At 37.8% G+C, this 20,842-nt stretch overlaps 1 protein-coding gene across 2 annotated transcripts in view; it reads right to left on the reverse strand.

Moving 5' to 3' along the window:
- The window catches only part of TMEM132D (transmembrane protein 132D), a 944,174-nt gene that overhangs the window by 144,350 nt on the left and 778,982 nt on the right, over positions 1-20,842 (reverse strand). For both annotated transcript variants that reach the window (XM_074299467.1, XM_074299475.1), the window contains exon 5: positions 17,333-17,476. In XM_074299467.1, coding sequence (XP_074155568.1) covers positions 17,333-17,476 — 144 coding nt within the window. The remainder of the gene's footprint in view (positions 1-17,332; positions 17,477-20,842) is intronic.

Raw genomic sequence — 20,842 nt, forward strand, 5'->3', positions numbered from 1 at the left:
ACTGGGGGCAAACTAGGTACCACAGTGGTTAGAGCTTCAACCCTGGAATCAGTAAGATCTGAGTTCAAATATGAATTTAGGAGCTTACTATGTGACCCTAGATATCTAACCCTAACCAAAACAAAATAAACAACAACAACAACAACAACAACAACAACAACAACAAAATAAGCCAAATGGACTTCTTCTGGCAATAATGAGGTTCCCCTCATTGGAAGTCTTTAAACTGAAACTGGATGACCATTTATTGGATAAATTATAGAGGGATTCTTCATCAGGCCCAGGCTGAACTAGAAGGCCTTGGGGGTTCCCTCCATTTCTGAGGATCTGTACAATTCTATGAACCACATTGAGGTATAAAATTCCCCTGCTCCTTTGGGCTGTGATAAGGGGCAAGTACAACAAATCCAGTAATGATGATGAAATAATCCTGACCTATTTGTAAATTTACCAAATTTGTAAATTTGTAAATTTTAGTAAAAATTGAGCCTTCTTAATGAAGGAAAGACCTTTCCTCTGTAATAGGCAAGAAAAGAGAAGGACAATGAGAAGGATGGGAAACTCTGCTAAAGTGGACATTTGAGTCTAAATCTACTTACAGCAATGATGAAGGGGCTGACTTAGAAGCTGTATCATAAAGAGAAATAAGATTCTATGGGTGAGTCATCTTCTGTGCCCTCATCCTTATTTCTTTATATAGATGCTGCCCATCTACATGTGTCTTATCTTGAATTTACCCCTTCTTCCTTTTCTCTTCCCCTCATTTATTACTCTTCTCCTGTTACTTTATTATTATTGCTGTCTCTTATTCTTCATCTTTTTCTTCTCTCCCCTCATCATATATGCCTCTTTTCTCTTCCCTTTCCCCTTTTCTTTCTCCTCTTTTATCTTCATCCCTCTTCTTATTTTCTTCCATTCCTTTCTATTTTCCTTCTCCCCTTCTTTTCCCTCTTTTTTCTTCTCCTTTCCTTTCTTCTTCTTCTAACCCCTTCTCTTCCTTCCCTCTCACTTCTTTTCTTTTCTCCTCTCCTCTCTTCTCCTTTCCATTCCAATCCCATAGCTCTCTATGTAGAAACAAGTTCTCTAGTCCTCTGTTTCTTACCAAATCCTAAAGTTTACAATAATCCAAATCAAGGTTAGTTCTCATTCTTTCTCCCTCTCTTTCCCTCTCTCTTCCTCTCTCTGACTTTCTCTCTCTCTCTTTCTCCCCTGAGGCAATTGTGTCACACAGATAGGAAGTGTTAAGTGTCTGAGGCCAGATTTGAACTCAGGTCCTCCTGACTTCAGGGCTGGTGCTCCATCCACTGTGCCACCTAGCTGCCCCCATTTTTCTCTTAAATTTGGTGCTCTTAATGACTCTATCCTTTCTTTCCCTGGCACCATCATTCATTTTATTTTCCCATCATCAAAAACTTTGGGTATCTTGGATTCTTCTCTCACTCCAGTTCTAATATCCACCATTTCCCATGTCAAACCAGCATTTGACACTGGCAAAGGACTGCCTAGTGTAGAGTGCTCACATCAAAGAAGGTGTCGTGCTCTATGAGCAAAGCAGAATTGAAATAACTCAAAAGGAATATGAGATGTATAAAGCTAGAGAATCTACCCCAAATGTTTATATGACCTATTTGTGCCCAATCAAAAACTGAGCTCATCTTGGTCTGATCAGCAACAGCTGGCTACTCTACAACATGGTGATGCCATTTTGTTCTTTTCAAGAATGAAAGATAACAGGGGCAGCTAGGTGGTGCAGTAGATAGAGCCCCAGCCCTGAATTCAGGAGGACCGGAGTTCAAATCTGGTCTCAGACACTTAACACTTCCTAGCTGTGTGACCCTGGGCAAGTCACTTAACCCCATCCTCAGAGGAAAAAAAAGAATGAAGGATAACAACCAAATATCCACTCAGCAAATTTTGATACTATCTACTCAATCTACCCATCTGTCTCCTCTCCTTTGCATTTCTATTCTCCTAGTGCTGCATCTTATTGCTACTTGCCTGAGCTATAGACATAGTTTTTGATGTTTTTCAAAGTTCTCTCTTTTCCTATTCCAGTTCATTTTTACATGGCTGATAGACTAATCTTCCTTATACACAATTGTAGCCACCTCATTTCTCTGCTTAAGAGCTTTCAATGGCTCTCTAACTAGAGTTTCAGCTCCGGACATCCAAGTCTCTCAACAAGTTTGGGAGACCTTAACTTTCTAATACTCTTTTCCATGTAGGCCATGATTTGATGACTAAATATTCTTTGCTGTCTTCAGTATCTTTTTTTTTACCTCCAAATTTTTGTTCACATGATTTCCTAGTCTTTGAATATCCTTATTGACTGTTTATTGGCTTTCTACCCCTCTTTTCAAGTCCAATGCAAAGGTCAACTCCCCCATTCGTCAGCTTTTCCCAATGTCTCCAACTGTTAGGAAACTTACTATGATTTGACCCTGTGCTGTTCTTCTATATCCTTTATACATTTATCAAGTATTATCTTGTATTACATTTATTTAGCTAGATAGCCTTTCTTTCTACTAGATGTTAAACTTTATAAAGGGCATGAACCATGGAACAGTTACTTGATCATGTGCCATCTCCGTACTAATCTCCATGAGAATATAGGCTATGTATTATTAAATTTTCTGTTTCTCCTAGAGCCCCCTCATAAGGAAGTAGATAGGATACTGACTCTGGAGTCAGGAAGACTTCAGTTCAAGTTTGATCTCAGAAACTCACTAGTTGTGGGACCCTTGCAAGTTCATATCACCCTATTTGCCTCAGTTTCCTCATATGTAAGATGAGCTACAGAAGGAAATGAGAAATTCCTCCAGTATCTTTGCCAAGAAAATCTCAAACAAGTCATGACAATTTAGATGTCAACAACTGCAACAAAAACAATTTCTTCCAGGGAACGGCACTGTTCTTTACATAAAAGGTTGCCTTTAAAAAGAATAAATAGTGTTTTACTAGAGAAGGAATTGGGCACCATTTGTTGCTTATTGACTAGTTGTAGCAAATACTAGTTTGTCCTTTTAAGTATCAATGACCACCTAGAAAAGCTGTAGCACCCATCTTTGCCCGAATAAATGGCCTATCCCAGAATCTTTTCCCAAATGTTATTCCTGATAAAATGCAAAGTAAACCTCTTCACTCATCAAGTGTTGGCACTTGTTCTTAATTTGGGCCCATTACCAAGAACCCCAGATGAACTCTAGAAGAATGAACACATCAATATTTCACAGAATTTTAGAATCCTGGAGAGGGCCTAAGAACTCTAAATCATTGGCATATTATCATAAACACATGTATATTAAGGGTCACCTCAGTGTGGAAGTAATTATCCAGAGGTGCCAGCATCACATGTTGAGGATGATTTTTTCCTTCTTCTTATAACAGTACTCACCTCCCAGGGTTGTTGTGTGCATCAAAGCAGTTATAAGATGTAAAAGCACTTTGCAAATATTAAAGTGCTATATAGCTACAAGTTATTATTATTGTTGTTACTTTTTTAATATTTAAAGATCATATTACTAAACTAAACAGAGATGATGATTCCTCTATGATTTTGTAGATGAATTTCAAGATTTCAAGACGCATAAAAATAAAAAAATAATTCATCACTCTATGGTCAAACCCTGGTGAGCGGATGATATCTAGACAGCCCATCATTGGCTGCATCTGAATCTTTTTTAAACCATTGAATCTCAGATTTGGAAGAAATCTCAGTGATTATCTTGTCCAATACCTTTTATAACAAACCCACAAGCAATCATTCAGGTCTTTCTCCAAAGATCTCTAAAACAGAGCAATACATTATGAAGTTTTCTCTGGACATCAAGTCTGAATAGATGGCTTTACAGATAACCTCTGGGGCTCAGTCAAATCCTTTGTCCCTATTACAATGTTTTCAATTCTTGAAGAAGTCTTGAAGAAGAAGTACATCAGTATTGCTCAAGTTTTCTCTTCTCTGGGCTAAACATCCCCAGTTCCTTTGCCAGTCCTCATGAGTTCAGTTCTTCCACCATCGCAGCTGCCTTATTTTGGATGACTTAAAGTTTATTACTTCCTTCCTTCACTATGGTGTCCAGAACAGAATGCAATACTACAAATGTATTATTATGGTGGGGTTAGCACTTCATTATTTTTAGAAACTTTACCTTTCTTATTTCAGTCCAGTCATATTACTTTGCTTGGCTACCATTTAATCAATCAGTCAATAATATTTATTACTGCCAGTGCCAGTCACTTTCTTAGGTTTAGGGGAAACATACAATGAATCAAACAGTCCCAACTCTCAAGATTACATTTTATCAAGGAGAGAAGTATACATCCATCCATCCAACAATATAAACACAATGCACAATACATATATGACTATATGTATACCATGTACACATATGTATCTATTATATATACATATACATAAAACCATAACTAATCCAGAAATAAGCATTTAGGAAGGATTTCATTTGGAGCTATGAGCTGTACTAGGAAACAAATATAAAGAATGAAGCAATCTCTACTCTCAAAGATATTATATTCTATTTATTGACTGCTATTTAAGTTACGAGTTGTTTTTCAGTTGGATCTGACTCTTCATGGTCCCATTTGTTGCTTTTGTTTGTTTTTTGTTTGTTTGTTTTGGCAAAGATACTGGAATGGTTTGCCATTTCTTTCTCCAGATCATTTTAAAGAGGAGAAATAACTGAAATAGGAGTAAGTGACTTCCTAAGGGTCACAGAGCTAATTAAGTGTCTGAAGCCAGATTTTAACTCATGAAAATAAGTCTTCCTGACTCCTGTTCTGGCATTCTATCCCCTGTACCATCTAACTACTCTCCCAGTTGAGATTATAGTTCACTAAAAATCTCATTTTTTTGCACATAAAAGTAAATAAAGCCCCAAATGATTACTATTTCAATTCTCTCTATCAGAGAGCAGGCATGTATGTGTATTTGGATATGCTGAAATTGTTCATCATCTGTCTTATCAACAGGGAATATTTCATGCAGATTTGTCCTAAGGAAAAAATAAATGAACCCATTGAGACAGTTCTAGTGTATTTGGGGGGAGTGGGGTGGGGAGGTTTGCCAGGTTGATTGGATTTAAGGAATTAAAATCTGACTTGGGCCTTGCCCTGTAACAATTATCCAGCCTCTGCAGTACCAGGTAAAAAGGCTCCCATTAATACTTCTCAGGCCAAGACAAGTTGGTTCTGCTAAGTCTGGTCTATTCTCTGCTATTAGAGCATAAAGCTAGTACTCTATCAGCCCGAGGCAGAGTCTTCCCAAAGAGGATGCAACTTTGATCTGGTGTCTGAGACTGTTTGCAGCTACTGGAGCCTCCCAAATGCCTGACAATCATCTGTCTATTAGTTTCCAGGACTGAACATGCTCCCTGACTTCATGCTGTTTTTCTTATCAATTTTTTCTTTTGAAAAATCATCTTTGGTTTGATAATAAGGAAATATGATGGGTTGTACACTAGGGAAGAAATAAGGGAGGTGGTAGGGGTCCTTACTCAAGTGCAGGAGGCTACAGATTTCTGATTGAAGCCACAGTTAAGGAGCATATTGTAAACAGCAGAATGGAAGCCTCTTGAGAACAGCCATTGTTTCCATATTTCACTTTATATATCTCATATCCAGCATAGTTCCATTTTTTTCCTATTTTGGTTCAGATCTATGATTTGAATGCATACATGAAAATCTTGGTGTTGGAACTACCTTAAACATTGCAAATCAGTCATGTATACCGTAAATGCTTAACAGAGAATCTAAATCACAGGGTAGTCCTGGAAACATGGAAAGCAGTGGAGATGGGAGAATAATTTTAATCATTGCTTATAGTCATGCCCTTTCATGTTTATCCTTTTATAATTTCTCTGGAATAGAACAAAGACTATCCTATAATGGATAAAGGCTCAATTACCTTGAATACCAATATGGATGTTGGAAACTCCACTATCCACATTGTGAAAATCCAAATTAAAGGTATTTTCTGAATTTTTTTAGAACATATGATGTGGGCAGGGATGTACTGGAGCCAACTCAACCAAGGTTGGGAACTGATTGGTAAATTTTCATGGTGATCATTTACATCTCAGAAATTGGTGAAATATTACAAATTGAGGTTTGTTCCATTGTTTTGTTGTTTGTCTTCAGAAAGTCTTAATGACACAAATTAAACTTGAAAGGTTGCCATACCTACATTTTATTCTCCTTGAAGTTGCTGTTCAGTCATTTCAATAGTGTCCTACTCTTCATGATCCGATTTGGGGTTTTCTTGGCAGAGCTACTGACATTTTGCCATTTCCTTCTCCAACTCATTTTACAGATGAAGAACTAGAGACAGGTGTAATGATTTGCTAGTATTTGAGAGCAGATTGGACTTTAGAAAGATGAATCTTCCTGTCTCCATGTATGGCACTTTATCCACTGTGCTACGTAGCTGCCCAATTTTTCTGGAGAGCACACTGTTAAACATTTTCCCAGCATATTATTAGGTAGGAACAACATGAACAGAATGATTGTTCTTTTAGCCTCCAAGATTGTTCCCATTCTTAGTGAGCCCAAAATATGGGGTACTGGGAAATGGGTTGCATTGAAAATGCAACCCTTACAATATCCCACACTGCTCTAGTTGGTGTTTTCTGGCCCTGCTCCTTGCCTTATTTCCTCCTTTTTTCCTGCTCCTTGCTCAATAGAAGTCATGCTTTTTTGTGTGTGAGCTAAACCGCAGCTAACTGGTTATTTACATCTAGTTATGCAAAGTAAATATTTTCTTTTTGTACCACTACATACTCAGAACTGTCTTAAAATGATGTCTATGGTGTCCTTCTTTTAAAACTTTACATTACCCACTAAATTTCTATTACCAACCCCATCTGGGCTCCTTCCAGCTACTACATCTTTCCCCTTTCCTGTAGAGTTGTGTTTTCTTGCCATTTATGGAAAATAAAAGCATCACTGATGTTAAAACAAGGTGCTTTCGAGGGGCTTATATGCCTTAGATCATTTTGTATGAACTATTTTCCCACTTCAACTGAAAAATGAAAGATGTTATACATTAAAGTAATTGGGACTTGATGTGACTTTAAAACTATCTTGCTGTACTTAGCATGGTTTGGGCTTTTAAAAATTGCTCCAAGAAGGCAGGTTTTCCTTGTGCATGATTTTTGGAAAATACATTAACTTTGAGGATTTCGGGATGTAATTTATGGAGATACTGCGTCCCAGCATTTTTCACTGGCGATATGTGTCGTTTTGTTTTAAGGTTCAACTTTTGTGCCATTCAAAGAGATTTTCATGTCCCCCCCCCCATATGTCAGCTATTAACACTGTAATTGGGAGTGCAAGTGCACATAGGGAGCTGTATTACTAGAGTAATTATGATCTTGTGAAAGGGGTACTTAGGGAAGAAGAGTAACTATTTTTGCCTGTTGGAGAATCAGGCTGTCGGCAAACCTGGTCCCTTTGGGAACATTTATTTCCTTGCAGAGTTAAAATCAGATCCATGAATGCCTCCTGTGTGTTCAAAGGCAGTGAATGTGTAGACTGAATCTCCAGGAAAGGTTTCCTAGTTAGTATAGGGCTGGCTGACTGCTGCTTCCTCTGGTTAGTTGATCCAGTAGAAGGTAGTTAGGAAAGTAGGTTTTTGTGGGTGTGCTCTGTGCCATGGATAAGTCTGGTACTTTCCCTCTGGAGGGACTGGGATGGAGACTATCCTGTTGAGAGTTAGTTTTGGATTAGAAGAAAAAGCCCAGAGTTTAACTGGGTATTTTCACCCTAAGGGAATTTCTGTGGAAACAATAGTGTTCTCCAACCCAACAAAGCAGGATTTTAAATTCTGAAGTCCCATTTTTTTTTTTTTTTTTTTTTGTCTAGTAAGGGACACCCCTGTGCTCTTTATTCGAAATTGACATGATCTGTTCTGGTCTTAGTGGATGCCTTAATAATAAACTTAGCCGGACTTCTAATCATTCATGTTGGACTGATTTGGCTGCAGTCCTGGTGGAGGGTTTATGGCTAAAGTGCTTCTTTGTCTGTGTTGCTTTCATGGTGTTGGATATTTATGAATTTGAGTGCTTATTCACTTGAAAGACTGAGAATAAAGAACCTTTGGATATTTGGGGACCATTTCTCTATGTGTGGTTCTGTCTCTGTTTTTGTCTCTCTCTATTTATCTGTCTCTCTCTTTCTCCTTTTCTCTCTCCACTGTTTCTGCCTCTCTTCTCTTTCCACTCTTCTCTCTCTCCCTCCCTCCCCCTCTCTTTGTCTCTGTCTCTATCTCTCTGTCTCTGTTTCTTTCTCTCTCTCTCTTTCTCTGTCTCTCTGTCTCTCCCTCCTTTCCCCCTATTTCTGCCTGCCTCCTCCCCTTCCCCTCTCTGTTCTTTCTGTACCTTCCTTTCTATCTGTCTCTTTCACTGTGTCTATCTTCTTCCCTCCCTTTATGTCTTTCTCTCCTTTCTTTCTTTGTCTCTCTGTGTCTGTCTTCTGGTTTTGCAAAGAAACAAATCAGGGCCTCAAGCTTCCTTTCCAGCTATGTCTGCTCAGTTTGTTGCTCCTCTTTTCTCTGTTTTATGAGCAAAGTTGTTTCTCTCATGACTGGGGGACCCTAAGCGTAGTGCTGTGGGAGGCTTCTTTAACCAAGCCTGTGTCATAAGTCCAGCAGGCCAGATGAAAGGAACTACACACATACCCCCAGCCTTGGTACAACTGAGATAAGAAGAGGTGATGGAGAAGAAAGACTTCCTTTTGGGCTCAAAGTTGGGAATAGCATGATCTTAGTCATAAGATTATAGATTTAGTGTTCAAAGGGACCGCAAAGACCATTTATTACAATGCTCTAACTTTCCTATCTGTAGAAAATACCTCTCTACTGCTCTAACTTTACAGATAGGAAAGCAAAGTAATGCAAGTAGTCAATGGAACAGCTGAATTTGAACCCAGGGCCCTTGACTCTGAATCTAACATTCTTTCTACTGCACCATGATGCCTCTGATGATTTTAAAGTTCAGCCAGTACAATCCCTTCATTTTATAAAATGAGGAAATAGGTGCAAAGGTGGGAAGAAGAGAACAAGCCTATATTAGTCTCCTTCTATGTGTCAAATACTATGCTAAGCACTTTATACATATCATCTCACTTATTCCTTATGATAATCCTATGTTGTTGTTGTTTATTCATTTTTCAGTTGTGATACCATGTAGGGTTTAGTTGGCAAGATCCTTGAGTAGTTTGTCATTTCCTTCTCCAGCTCATTTTATGAATGAGGAAACAGAGACAAATAGGTTTATGTGACCTGCCCAGGGTCACACAGCTACATTGTTTGAGGTCAAGTTTGAAGATGGGAAGACTCATCTTCCCGATTCTAAATCCAACACTCCATCACCATGCCATCTAGAGTCATATGAAGAAAGAATCATTAATATTCCTACTTTAGTTTCCTCTTTGGATCCCCAGAACATAGGTGGGGTTTCACAGCCCAGGAGTACTCAGCCAGTAATCATTTCAGGATAACTATGAACTCAAATCTTCTTGACTTCAGCTCCCATCTTTTAAGCAATGTACCATGCAGCTATCTAAAGTAACTTCCCTAAGGTTTCAGAGGTAGTGAGTAGAAGAGTTAGAATACAAGCCTGGAACTTTGACTCCAGGTCCAGTATTCTAAAATGCTCCAGGCTTAACCTTTAGCCCTATATTGTACCAGTAAATTTAAAAAACTATTTTCCCTTATTAATTTCAACTCCATTTTTATCAGAGAACAGGGAGTATCACAATAGGAACAAGCTCCAGGCTGGGTACTAATTAGCTACCTCTATCTTCATTAATGAGATTTCCTGATATAAAGAGAGATCGGAATCACAGCAGGTACATTTTCAATGCAATGTTCAGGTCTCTAGTTGGGTGACTCATATTAGTGCCAATGGAAGCCTTGACCCCAAATTCTCATGCAAAACGCTAACATCTTAGCTTTGGGCTTAAAAGAAAAAAGATCATAGCTTTTGCCAATTATAGGCCTTCTGCATATAATACACAGCCTACTTTTTCACTGCCTCAGAAATTGGATGGAGTTTTTAAAAATAATCACACATTATACAGCAATACCTTTTTCTTGGACTAATACAATAACCTCCTAATAAATTTTCCTACTTCCAGTTTTTCACTTCCCTAATTTATTCCCCATCCAGATATCAAACTGATACTTCCAAAACATAAATTAGACCAAAGCTTTGTAAACTGTGGGTCACAACCCTATATGGGGTCACGTAACTGAATATAGAGATTTTATATATTTTATTTGTATGCCTATTTTATATACCTATATATCCATGATCATATAAAAATTTATCAGGTGAAAAAGGACCATGAGTGGAAAAGTTTAAGAAGCCCTGGGTTAGACTATGCTACTCTACTAATCAAAAATCTTCAGTGGATCCCTATTGCCATTAAATTAAAATATAATCTCCTCCATCTAACATTTAAAGCTCTTCACAATTTGCTTCACAAATTCCCCTCCCCTTTAAGAGCTTTTTTCATGTTACTTCAATAATGTAAACCAATGAACATTTATCAAATGCTTGCTTTGACTAAGGTGCTAGCTAGGTGCTGGGGAACCAAAGAAAATAACATGCATCCCCATGGAGTTTAATAGCTATTAGTGTGTACAACATGTAAATAGATGGATATATCCAAGTCTATGAAAATTTGGGGCACCAGGAAGTACTAATAAATAAAGGTATCAGGAAAAGCTTATGGCAGGAAGTGGCACCTGAGTTGAATCTTTAAAGAACCTAGATTTTCTAAAAAGTGATGTGAAGAAGGAGATCATTCCAGGCATTGGGGACGCACATTGCAAAGGCCCAGAGGTAGGAAATAAATGCTAAGTTTGAGAAACTTCTCTTCTTGAATTGTTTATTCTAGTAACATTTTAGTTACTAATTGTTTTCTGTATGTGACCTTTCATCTTTCACCTTTGTGCCTTTGCAAAGTGGTCAATCAATTGAAGAACTTTTGTTTCTCACAGAGCACACTGATCTCTCCCGTTTTTACTGCTCTATTTCCTTTTCAATTTCTTTATATTACTTCAATTATTTTATATTACATGTTGTATTCATCATTCCCTCAGACCTCCTTGCCCAATTCACAACAATTCCCAGCAGAATATAAATTTCTTGAGGGCAGAAACCAAATCTATTTTTCCCTCTCTCCCTCTTTTCTTCTTCCCTCCCTCCCTCCCTCTCTTCCTTCCTTCCTTCCTTCCTTCCTTCCTTCCTTCCTTCCTTCCTTCCTTCCTTCCTTCCTTCCTTCCTTCCTTCCTTCCTTCCTTCCTCGTCTTCAGAAAATAATACATCTTGTACATAGTAGGTACTCAATAAATGTTTTTTTTTAATTTGAACTATTCTTGAATTACACCTTGATACATCAACATTCAGTGCTTTCTCCTCCTATGTAACATGTTTCTTCCATCAAAGTCTTTCTCTGATTAAGAAATGGTGTGCCATAGATGCACTGAGTGAGCCACTTAACTACTATGAACCTCAATTTCCCCATCTGTAAAATGGGGAGAGCCACTATAAGATATATTGTATGTCAACTGTTTTAAAAACTTTAGCACAATATCTATAATATATATAATACTTCTTATTATGATGATACATCATCATGATGTGGAGAAAACTCTGGTTTCTCCAAGACTATGTCAGAGGAGTCTAAGCTCAGCAAGTTCCTACCAAAGTAAAAAGACTGTGGACAGTTGCAGAAGTGGTGGTGGAGCCAACATGGCAAAGAAAAATCAGCAATTTTTCTGAGCTCTTCTTCTAAAGAACTTTCAAAAAGCAAGTCAAACCAAATCATGAGTGGGATAACCAATAAAAAGTCTCAATAACTCATTTTTTTTAGTTCAAGTTAACTTAGGAGGACAGAAAGAAAGGTCTGTAGGCACTGGGATGAGATATGGATCCTTCAGCAGAAGCAACATTGCTCTGAGCCTTGGAAATAGCACGATCAGGGATAATAACATTGGAAAGGATGCCCAGGGTTGGTAAGAACTATTCTTGAATTACACCTTAATACATCAACACACAGTGCCTTCTCCTCTTATGTAACATGTTTCTTCCATCAAAGTCTTTCTCTGATTAAGAAATGTGTGTCATAAATGCACTAAGCCACTTAGCCACTATGAACCTCAATTTCCCCATCTGTAAAATGGGAAGAGCCACTGTAAGATATACTGTATGTCAACTGTGTTAAAAACTTTAGCACAATATCTATAAGCTGGGGAAATGAACAAACAACAATAAAACATTAAAAGCTACTGTGGTGACAAGGAAAAACAGGATACAAACTTAGAAGATGGCAATAATATGAAAACACTTATAAACAAAGACTCAAAGGAGAAAAGGAAACAAAGGTCCAGTGATAAAATGTATACTTATTATTGCTAGGTCCATAGTATATAAAGGTATGGAGCTGTAGTATAGCAAGACTTGAGTTCAAATATGGCCTCAGATACTTCTTAACCATGTGACCCTTGCATGTCACCTACTTTTGTCTGCTTTATTTTCCTCAACTGTAAAATGGGGATAATAATAGCAGCTACCTCCTAAGGTTGTAATGGGAATAAAATGGAATCATATTTGTAAAGAGCTCTTCAAATCTTGAAGTACTATATAAATATTAGTTATTATTGATATCAAAGTTGCAATCAATAGAGAGCTAGACTTGGAAATCAAGAAGACCTAAGTTCAAATCCAGTCTCAGACACTTCCTAGGACCATCACCCTAGACAGTTAGGCTCTTTCTGCCTCAACTTCCTCTCCTGTAAAATGTGGATAATATAAGGGAATAATAAATGAAAATTGCTTTATAGACCTTAAAGTATTACATGTATGCAATTGTTATTTTATGATTATTACTACTACTTTTTTCTAAGGACCAGCTTTGCTGAATTCAGAGACTCAGTACGAGATTGTCTGTAGTGTGAGGAATTTTTTTTTAGCACACAATGGCTCTCAAAGTTACAACTCCTAACAGAGGAGTTCCCATAGCAAAGAAATCCCATATTGTTGAATCATTTGCGTTTATAATATAGTTGCTATGCCCTAAAGATAGCTAGTGGTGACACCTGTTTTCTATGAAATAAGGGTGGATATGCAAGGCCTTTTTCTTTGAAGCCAGTTGGAACTTCCCAGGCAATATGGCTACAATCTGGGCAACTAAAATAATCTTTTCTCTGTTTCTTTTACCTTTAGGGAATCACCAGATTTAAGAGTTGCAAGCAATCTTAGGGGCTATATAGTTTAACTCCTATATGAAGTGAATTTCTAGTGGAACACACCTAGAAAGAAGTTATCTGGTTTCTTCTTTAAGACCTTCAAGGAGGGGATCCAATAACCTCTTAAAATAGCCCATTAGAGATAAATTTGCCCCTCTAAGCTTATACCCATTGCTCCTGGTTGTGCCCTGTTAAGCCAAGCAGAATGCAGAATAAGATTAATCCCTCCTCCACCACCGAACAGCTGTTGAGATACTTGAGATACTATTCCACCTTAGCCAGTCCTTCATTTTCCAGCCTTCTTATGTGTTTTTAAAATTTCAATTATAAACTCCTTAAAGACAAAGAATTGAATTGGATTGTAAGTAGAAGTGCTGGGAGTTGAACTTAGTAACCACGACTCCAAGATGAGTATTCTTTTGCACCATAACATGAGATCATAGATCATAAATTATAACTCCCCTGACACTCCATTCAGCATTCTTACTCCTGTTCTCTGATTTTCAGTTAAACAAGGACATAGGGTGGGCATGGCAACTGTATTCCTTGGCCTTGGAATTTGAATCACTCAATTTTAGAGTTGGAAAGAGACCTGAGGGAAAAGTAGAAAAAGAAACAGGATCTCATTTTCCAGGCTTGTCTTCCAAACTTAATAGCACTTGTTTTAAACCTCTTTCAGATGCTGAAGCTGGGCCAGATTCATCATTTCACTTGATCTTTCAGGGAAGGTGGCCTCCCTTCCCTGACCCATCGGTCTCCAGCTGTATAAAGTTTATTGTATAGTCTCTTGATGAAGGAAACTCAAAGGACTGTCCCTTAATCTATTCCCCGCGTTAATTTATTTTGGATTATTTTTGCATTCGATCCCAAATGAGAAAGAAGCGGCTGGCAGGAAGAATAAATACATTTTTATGAAGGGCTGGAACTGGTCCTCAATTGGCATCATTGGCTCACATAGAACTCTGTGGGTTGGTAAAAGATGGGAAAAAGATTTTTCCTTTATTAAGTTGATATGAATTATAAAGCAAATCTGTAAATAACTATGTTCTTTTTTGAGGAGTAGTGAGAAAGGGTCCCAGACTTTCTTTTATGTGGAAACTATCTCAACTAATGACAAACAGCAACTCATCTGCAACTTAAAATTGTTGAGGCTTGCTTGATTCCCGAGAGCCTGAAGGGATTTTAGGATCAGTCACTTGGAGCAGAAAATGACCTTAGGAGCCATTTATTGTGATTTATTTTATAATGAACAAATGCATATTCAGAGAGATTAGATAACTTGCTTGGGTTCACCCAGTCAGCTATACTAGAACCCAGGACTTGATAGCCCAAAGCCAACATCCCCGCCACTACTTTGATGCTACTGCTAAAATAAGTTTCCATGATCCGGATCTTTAGACAATATTTTGGATAATACTTTTAGATACAAAACCATGGTATAGAGAAGTAACAGCAGTCATTACAATTATACTCCTAATTTATTTTACAGGGACCTCTCCAAAATCTCAAGGTTGAAAGGAGTTCAGAAGTCATCCAGTCCAAATTGTACCTGATTAAGAATCATTTCCACATTTCCAATATGTAGCCATTCCTATAACCTTCCAATGAAGACTAATTTCCCATCTTTTGGGATAATAGGAAGGAAGGAAGGAAAAAGAAAAAGGGAGGGAGGCAAGGAAGGAAAGAAGGAAGGAAAAGTTGAAGGGAGGGAGGGAGGAAGGAGTGAGAAAGAAAAGGAAGAAAGGAAGGAAGGAAAGCAAGGAAGAAGGAAAGATTGAAGAAGGGGAGAGAGGAAGTAGGGAGGAAGAAAGGGAGAATGATAAGGAAAAGGAAGGAAAGAAGGAATGAAAAAAGGAAAGAAGAATATAAGGAAAGAGGAAGAAAGGAAGTTAGGAGGTAGGGAGCAAGAGAAGAAAGGAAAGGAAAAAGGAAGAAAACAAAATTTTTCTAAGCACCTATGATGTGCTAGGTACTGTGCTAAGTGCTTTACAAATATTACCTTATTTGAACCTTATAACAACACTTTGAGGTAGGTGCCATTATTATAGCTATTTTGCATTTGAGGCAATTGAAGCAGACAGAGGTTAACTGACTTGTCTAGGATCATGCAGCCAGTATCTAAAGCTACCTTGAACTTGGGTCTTTTTTGACTCCAGGACTAAGACCCTATCCTTCGAGTTACCCAGCTACCCATAGGTATTTTCATTATTATCAACATTTTTGTCACATCAAATCTATATCAGGCTTTTCATAATATCCCTATATTGCTTCTATTGTACCCCAAGAATCAAGGGGGGCAAGTTTAATCCTTTTTCAATATTTGCATATTTAAAGATAACTATTTCCTCCTTGAGTTTTCTTTAGGTTGATCATCCTTATGCCATTCAGCCAATCCTTGTTAGCATGAACTTGAGACTATTCCCATAATGGTTTGCCTTCTTTGATTACTCTTCAGCCTATCACTGTTTATTCTGAAATGTCATACTCAGAACTGAACATAGAAGGCGAATTATACTAGGGCACTTGCCGCCTTATTCCTGGACTCTGTGTTTTAGTTACTGTAGCCTAAGTTTTCATTAGCTTTCTAGGCTGCTATCTCACATCAATGATTTAAAATGTTATCATTTTAATAACTCTACCCTTGCCCCTGGTAAACCAGTGCAGTCACATGATGGGGGTATTAATGTTTTTGTTTCTGTGAATATAAGGATGTATTTCCAAGTCAAAGACATCTCAGTTTTTCATTAGGTGAAATACTTCCTTAGGTGTGAGAGAAATTATTGGATTGGCTGAGAGACTGGAACATACCCTCTGACCTATGTAAAATCAGGGAGCTAGTTGTAATTCAATCAGTCAATAAATAGTAAGTGCCTACTATGAGCTATGACATGATAAGTGCTGAGAAAACAAAAGAGGCAAAAGATAGTCCTCACCCTCAAGAAATTTACAATCTAATGGAAAATACAATGTACAAAGATATGCAAAGCAAGATATATGCAAGATAACTAGGAAAAATTATAAGAAGGAAGGCACTAGAATTAAAAAGAGGATTTAAATTGGAGACTCAACTGAATATCAAGCCAAAAGAGCATTTTAGCCAACCCCCTGAGAAGGAATTATTTGTGGGAGAAAAGAGGAACTCATTGTTCTCCACCCTTGAGCAGAAGAGGACTTCATGAACTTCATAAGTCAAGAGGATTTGGGACTTCCCATTTTCCATCACTATCCTAGTTGAGTCCCTGGAACAGCTTATGATAATGTCTGCATCAGGATCCAAGGGCTATCTGGCAAGGTAAGAAAAGCAGATTCAACAAAAATCCCAGCAGGAAGGAGAAAAGCTAAACTATAATTAAGGGGAACATCTTGAGGAATCCAACAAAATGACATTCAAGATCTGTGAGTTAGTCCTTTACAACATGTGTTTTTTAAAACTGACTTAACTTCTTCTTCACTTTGCAAATACTAGTGGGAGAATGTGTCATAGACTTTGGGGGGATGTTTATATCAATTATGCTAATTGCATTAAATACAACTTCCTTTTTCTAAAAGTTAACTAAGTCTGACTGACTAAATGATATCCTGTGCTAAACTATAATAGGAAACATACCAATTGAGGCTCTTGAGAATTAGAAAATCATCCTCACTTTAGCCCTTCAAGAGTATCCCTGGACTCTGAAAGGACAAGCAGCCAACCTATGGTCACTCAGCATGTCAGTGGGAGTTCAAATAAAGATTTTATAGGCACTACATAATGCTTTCTGAAATAACCAAGCCAGAAAAATACAACTTGGGTCTAATACTGAAAAATGAAGATCATTGTAAAGTATTTTTATAAGAGCAAAGATACATAAAACATTTAAACAGATAGAATACTCCAGCCACCAAAATTTTCTCCCTTCTTTCTCTTCTTTTTTTGTTCCTAACAGTCAATATCCAGATTTTAATGGCAGTATAACCAAAATGGCAGGAAATAAATCCTATGGGAACCAAAGGCCTATCTGGTCAATGAACAAAGATGTTGGCATAACATAGTTTTCTATAGGGACCAGAGAAATATCAACTTACCTTAATTACATCTTCATCTGATGATCTACACTCCACGGACTCCAGAAGATCTGTCACAGTGCCATCTTCCTCCACAGATACCACCTTAACAGGCACAGCCACTGTCTTCCCAGTGAGAATGGCCGTGTTCAAGATTTCTGCTTCCTGGAAGACCAAACAGAGCCATGGCTTTTACATTGCTTTTCTAAATGACCTTTCCCCTGAAATGTGCTAATTCCCTCTTCTTGGTCTTTCCTGCAAAGGGAATCTAATTTGCATTAGTTCCTGGAAAGCCTGGCACTGTCACAGCAGTGGGGGTTAATGTGACAGGTACAGCCATTATTAGCCGTCATTACTCAACTTCCCAACAAGGAGCTCCAAGAACACGACAGAAGAAAAGTGTCTACACAAGGGAGCAAAGAAAAGAATGTCCCTAATTAGTTCAACATAATTCAAGACCATGGACAGGGCCAAGGCAGGGGAAGAAGTTTCAGCATAAGCAACAAAGTATGCAGCTGTCTACAAAGCTCATGTTGTTTCCGGACCCAGAGAAATTTTCTTTCTCCTGAACAGTCTGCATAGGCACCAATCTTACTGATGCCAGATCTGCCCATATACCTGAAGGAGGGGATATAGTGAATTGCTGTAATCAATCACCCAAATTAGATTATGAAAGTGAGACCAGGTCTATTTCTTCTTTTGGAACTTGTGCTCCAGCCCTCCTTCCCATCTGGAGGAGAGGCTTATGGGAGGGACCATCTTTCTATTTCTAATAGTAGCTAGAACAGTTAGCTCCATGGATGAGAATCAGCCTTAGAAGATCCGGGTTTGAAAATCTGACACAATCTATCTGTGTGATTATATCATTTAAATCATCTAAATATTTAGTGCCCCATGAAATACTCAACGATTCTACATTGCAGAACAGGTACTCATCAGCATTCATAGAGGGGATTTTCACAAGGGAAATGACAGACATGGATATAATATTCAGTCAGGACTAAAAAATAAATTAAAATACGCACAACAAACCAAATGACATGAAAAACTGGGTATTCTCTAGGGTCAGTGTTAGATCTATGAATCTCTCAGTGATAGGATTTGAATTCAATTTATTTATTAAGTGTCTACTATGTGCCAGTTACTTTGCTAAATGCTAATGATACAAAGAAAGGGAAAACATGATTACTATCTTTAAGGATCTCACATTTTAACAAATAAGACAGCAAACAAATATATATACACACACACCTAGATATTACATGTATATCTCTGTATAAAATATACCACTATAAGTTTACATGAGATATTACACATAGATGACATGATATGAAGTATGTGATATATTATGTATGATAGATGACATGATATCACATTATATTCTCATGTAGTAATCCTAACAATGTCACATCATTTTACATATCATATGAGATATGATACAATACCCTATGATACAACATGATGCTATATGTTATGATACAATATGATATGATTCGTGTAAGTTAAATCCAATTTAAAAAACAAGCTCTGAGGGAGAGGAACGGGACTAGGAACAAGCTTTTCTTTTTTCTTTGAGTTGATTTTGAATTGGCACTTGAAAGAAATCAGGGAAGCCAGAGGAGGAGGAGGAGGGAGAGCATTGCAGAAATGAGAGAGAGAGCTAGCATAATAGAATGAATAATTTCTACCATTACAATTCAGATGAACATTAGCAGGTGTGATATGAACATAGCTTTCATTGTTACCAGCTTCCCTAGATCTGGTTAATGATGTATATGGGATAAGGGGTCAGGATGCTCCATAAACATAGATTGAGAGAAACCCCCGTGACCATCCCCACACTAATAAGGTTGACTTACAAGAAAAGAATAGGAGATCCAACATGGATGGCTCCATCTTTCCCCTAGTATTCACTCCAGATTGCCATCAATAATTATATGACTGGTCTATCCAAGAATATGTCCCATTTATTTAATGCCTTTAAGCTCAGAATATAGACAATGGATAGTGCTAGACTCAGAAATATTTGGATCACAGGAGCACAGTCTTGAGCAGGAAGGAATCTTAGAGGCCATTGATTTTAATGCCTTCATTTTATACTTAATGAACCTTGAATCTAAGGGAGGTTAATGACACATGTCAGAGGATGGATTTGAACTCAAGTTCTATTACTATGAGATTCATAGATCTAAAACTGGAAAGCCTCTCAAAGGCCATCTAGTAAACTTTCCTCACTTTACATGAGGAAAATTATGTCCACAGACTTGTCCAAGGTCACATGTAGAGTAAACATCAGCGATAGAATTTAAACCCAGGACCAAGAGAGATAGGGGAAGTCCACTGTATCACAATGTGTGGGCTCAGATGCCTTCTCAGACACTTACTAGTTGGATAATCCCAAGAAAGTCCTTAACCTCTATAAGCCTTGGTTTCCTCATCTGTAAAAATGTATGATAATCACTTCTATTTCACCAGGCTATCATGAGACTAAACTGTGAAAGAGCTTTTCAAAACCTAAAGCATTACATAAATTCCAGTTATTATTAAATATCCCAGCAGTAGTGCCAGTCCAATCTTTTGCCAGTTCATTTAGTTGTTTCCTGTAGCCCTAGAGCAAGGAAAAATCTCTTGTGGGGAACATGATGCCATCTTCCATGTCAATTCAAGATCTGGCCTTTTTCCCTTCCTATACTGACAAATAAGCCTTTTGCCTGGGCTGCAAGTGAGCTTTTGAAAAGCATTTCTTTGAGTTCACAGAGATTCTGAAGGCCTCCCACGTCCCCACAAGTCATTTTTGTCTTCTTTAATAAATGGTTCCTGCTTTGGGTTCTGAGTCTGACCTCACTCGATTTTGAGGAAAAGAAACAAAATATGAGATAGAAACAGCAACACCAGGAGGAGATGGTTCTTCCAGTTGCCTTTGGGCAGGGCAAGGAGAAACATGGATCTTCTTCATCCAAAGGGCAGAGATCAGAAAGAGTTTGTCACACAATTGAACAGAAGGATTTCAGCTTCTCTCTCCTTCTTCCCACTTGCCCACCTCCAGCCTTAAAGTCCTATGCCCAAATACAGGCACATCTTGTTTTATTATGTTTTGTAGATATTGCAGTTTTCTTGTTGTTATACAAATTCAAACTTTGTGGCAACCTTGCATTGTGTAAATCTATCAGAACTAATTTTTTTCCCCAACTGAATGTGCTCACATTGTATCTCTGCGTCATATTTTGGTGTATTTCTTGAATTATTTCAAACTATTTCATTCCCATTATATTCGTTATGATGCTCTTTGATCAGTGATCTTTGATGTTACTATTAAAATTGGACAAGCCACAAAACATGCCCATATAAGCCAGATTTGATCGATAAAAGTCTCCAGCAACAGGCCATTCCCCTATCTCTCTCCCTCTCCTCCCTATTCTGCGAGATACAACAATGTTGAAATTAGTCCAATAAATAACTTGACAATGGCTTTTAAGTGTTCGGGTAACAAGAATCCGTCCATGTGACAAACTTTATTGTTGTCTTATTGGA

Source organism: Sminthopsis crassicaudata, chromosome 1 (assembly GCF_048593235.1).
Source record: "Sminthopsis crassicaudata isolate SCR6 chromosome 1, ASM4859323v1, whole genome shotgun sequence".
NCBI classification, from domain to species: Eukaryota; Metazoa; Chordata; class Mammalia; order Dasyuromorphia; family Dasyuridae; genus Sminthopsis; species Sminthopsis crassicaudata.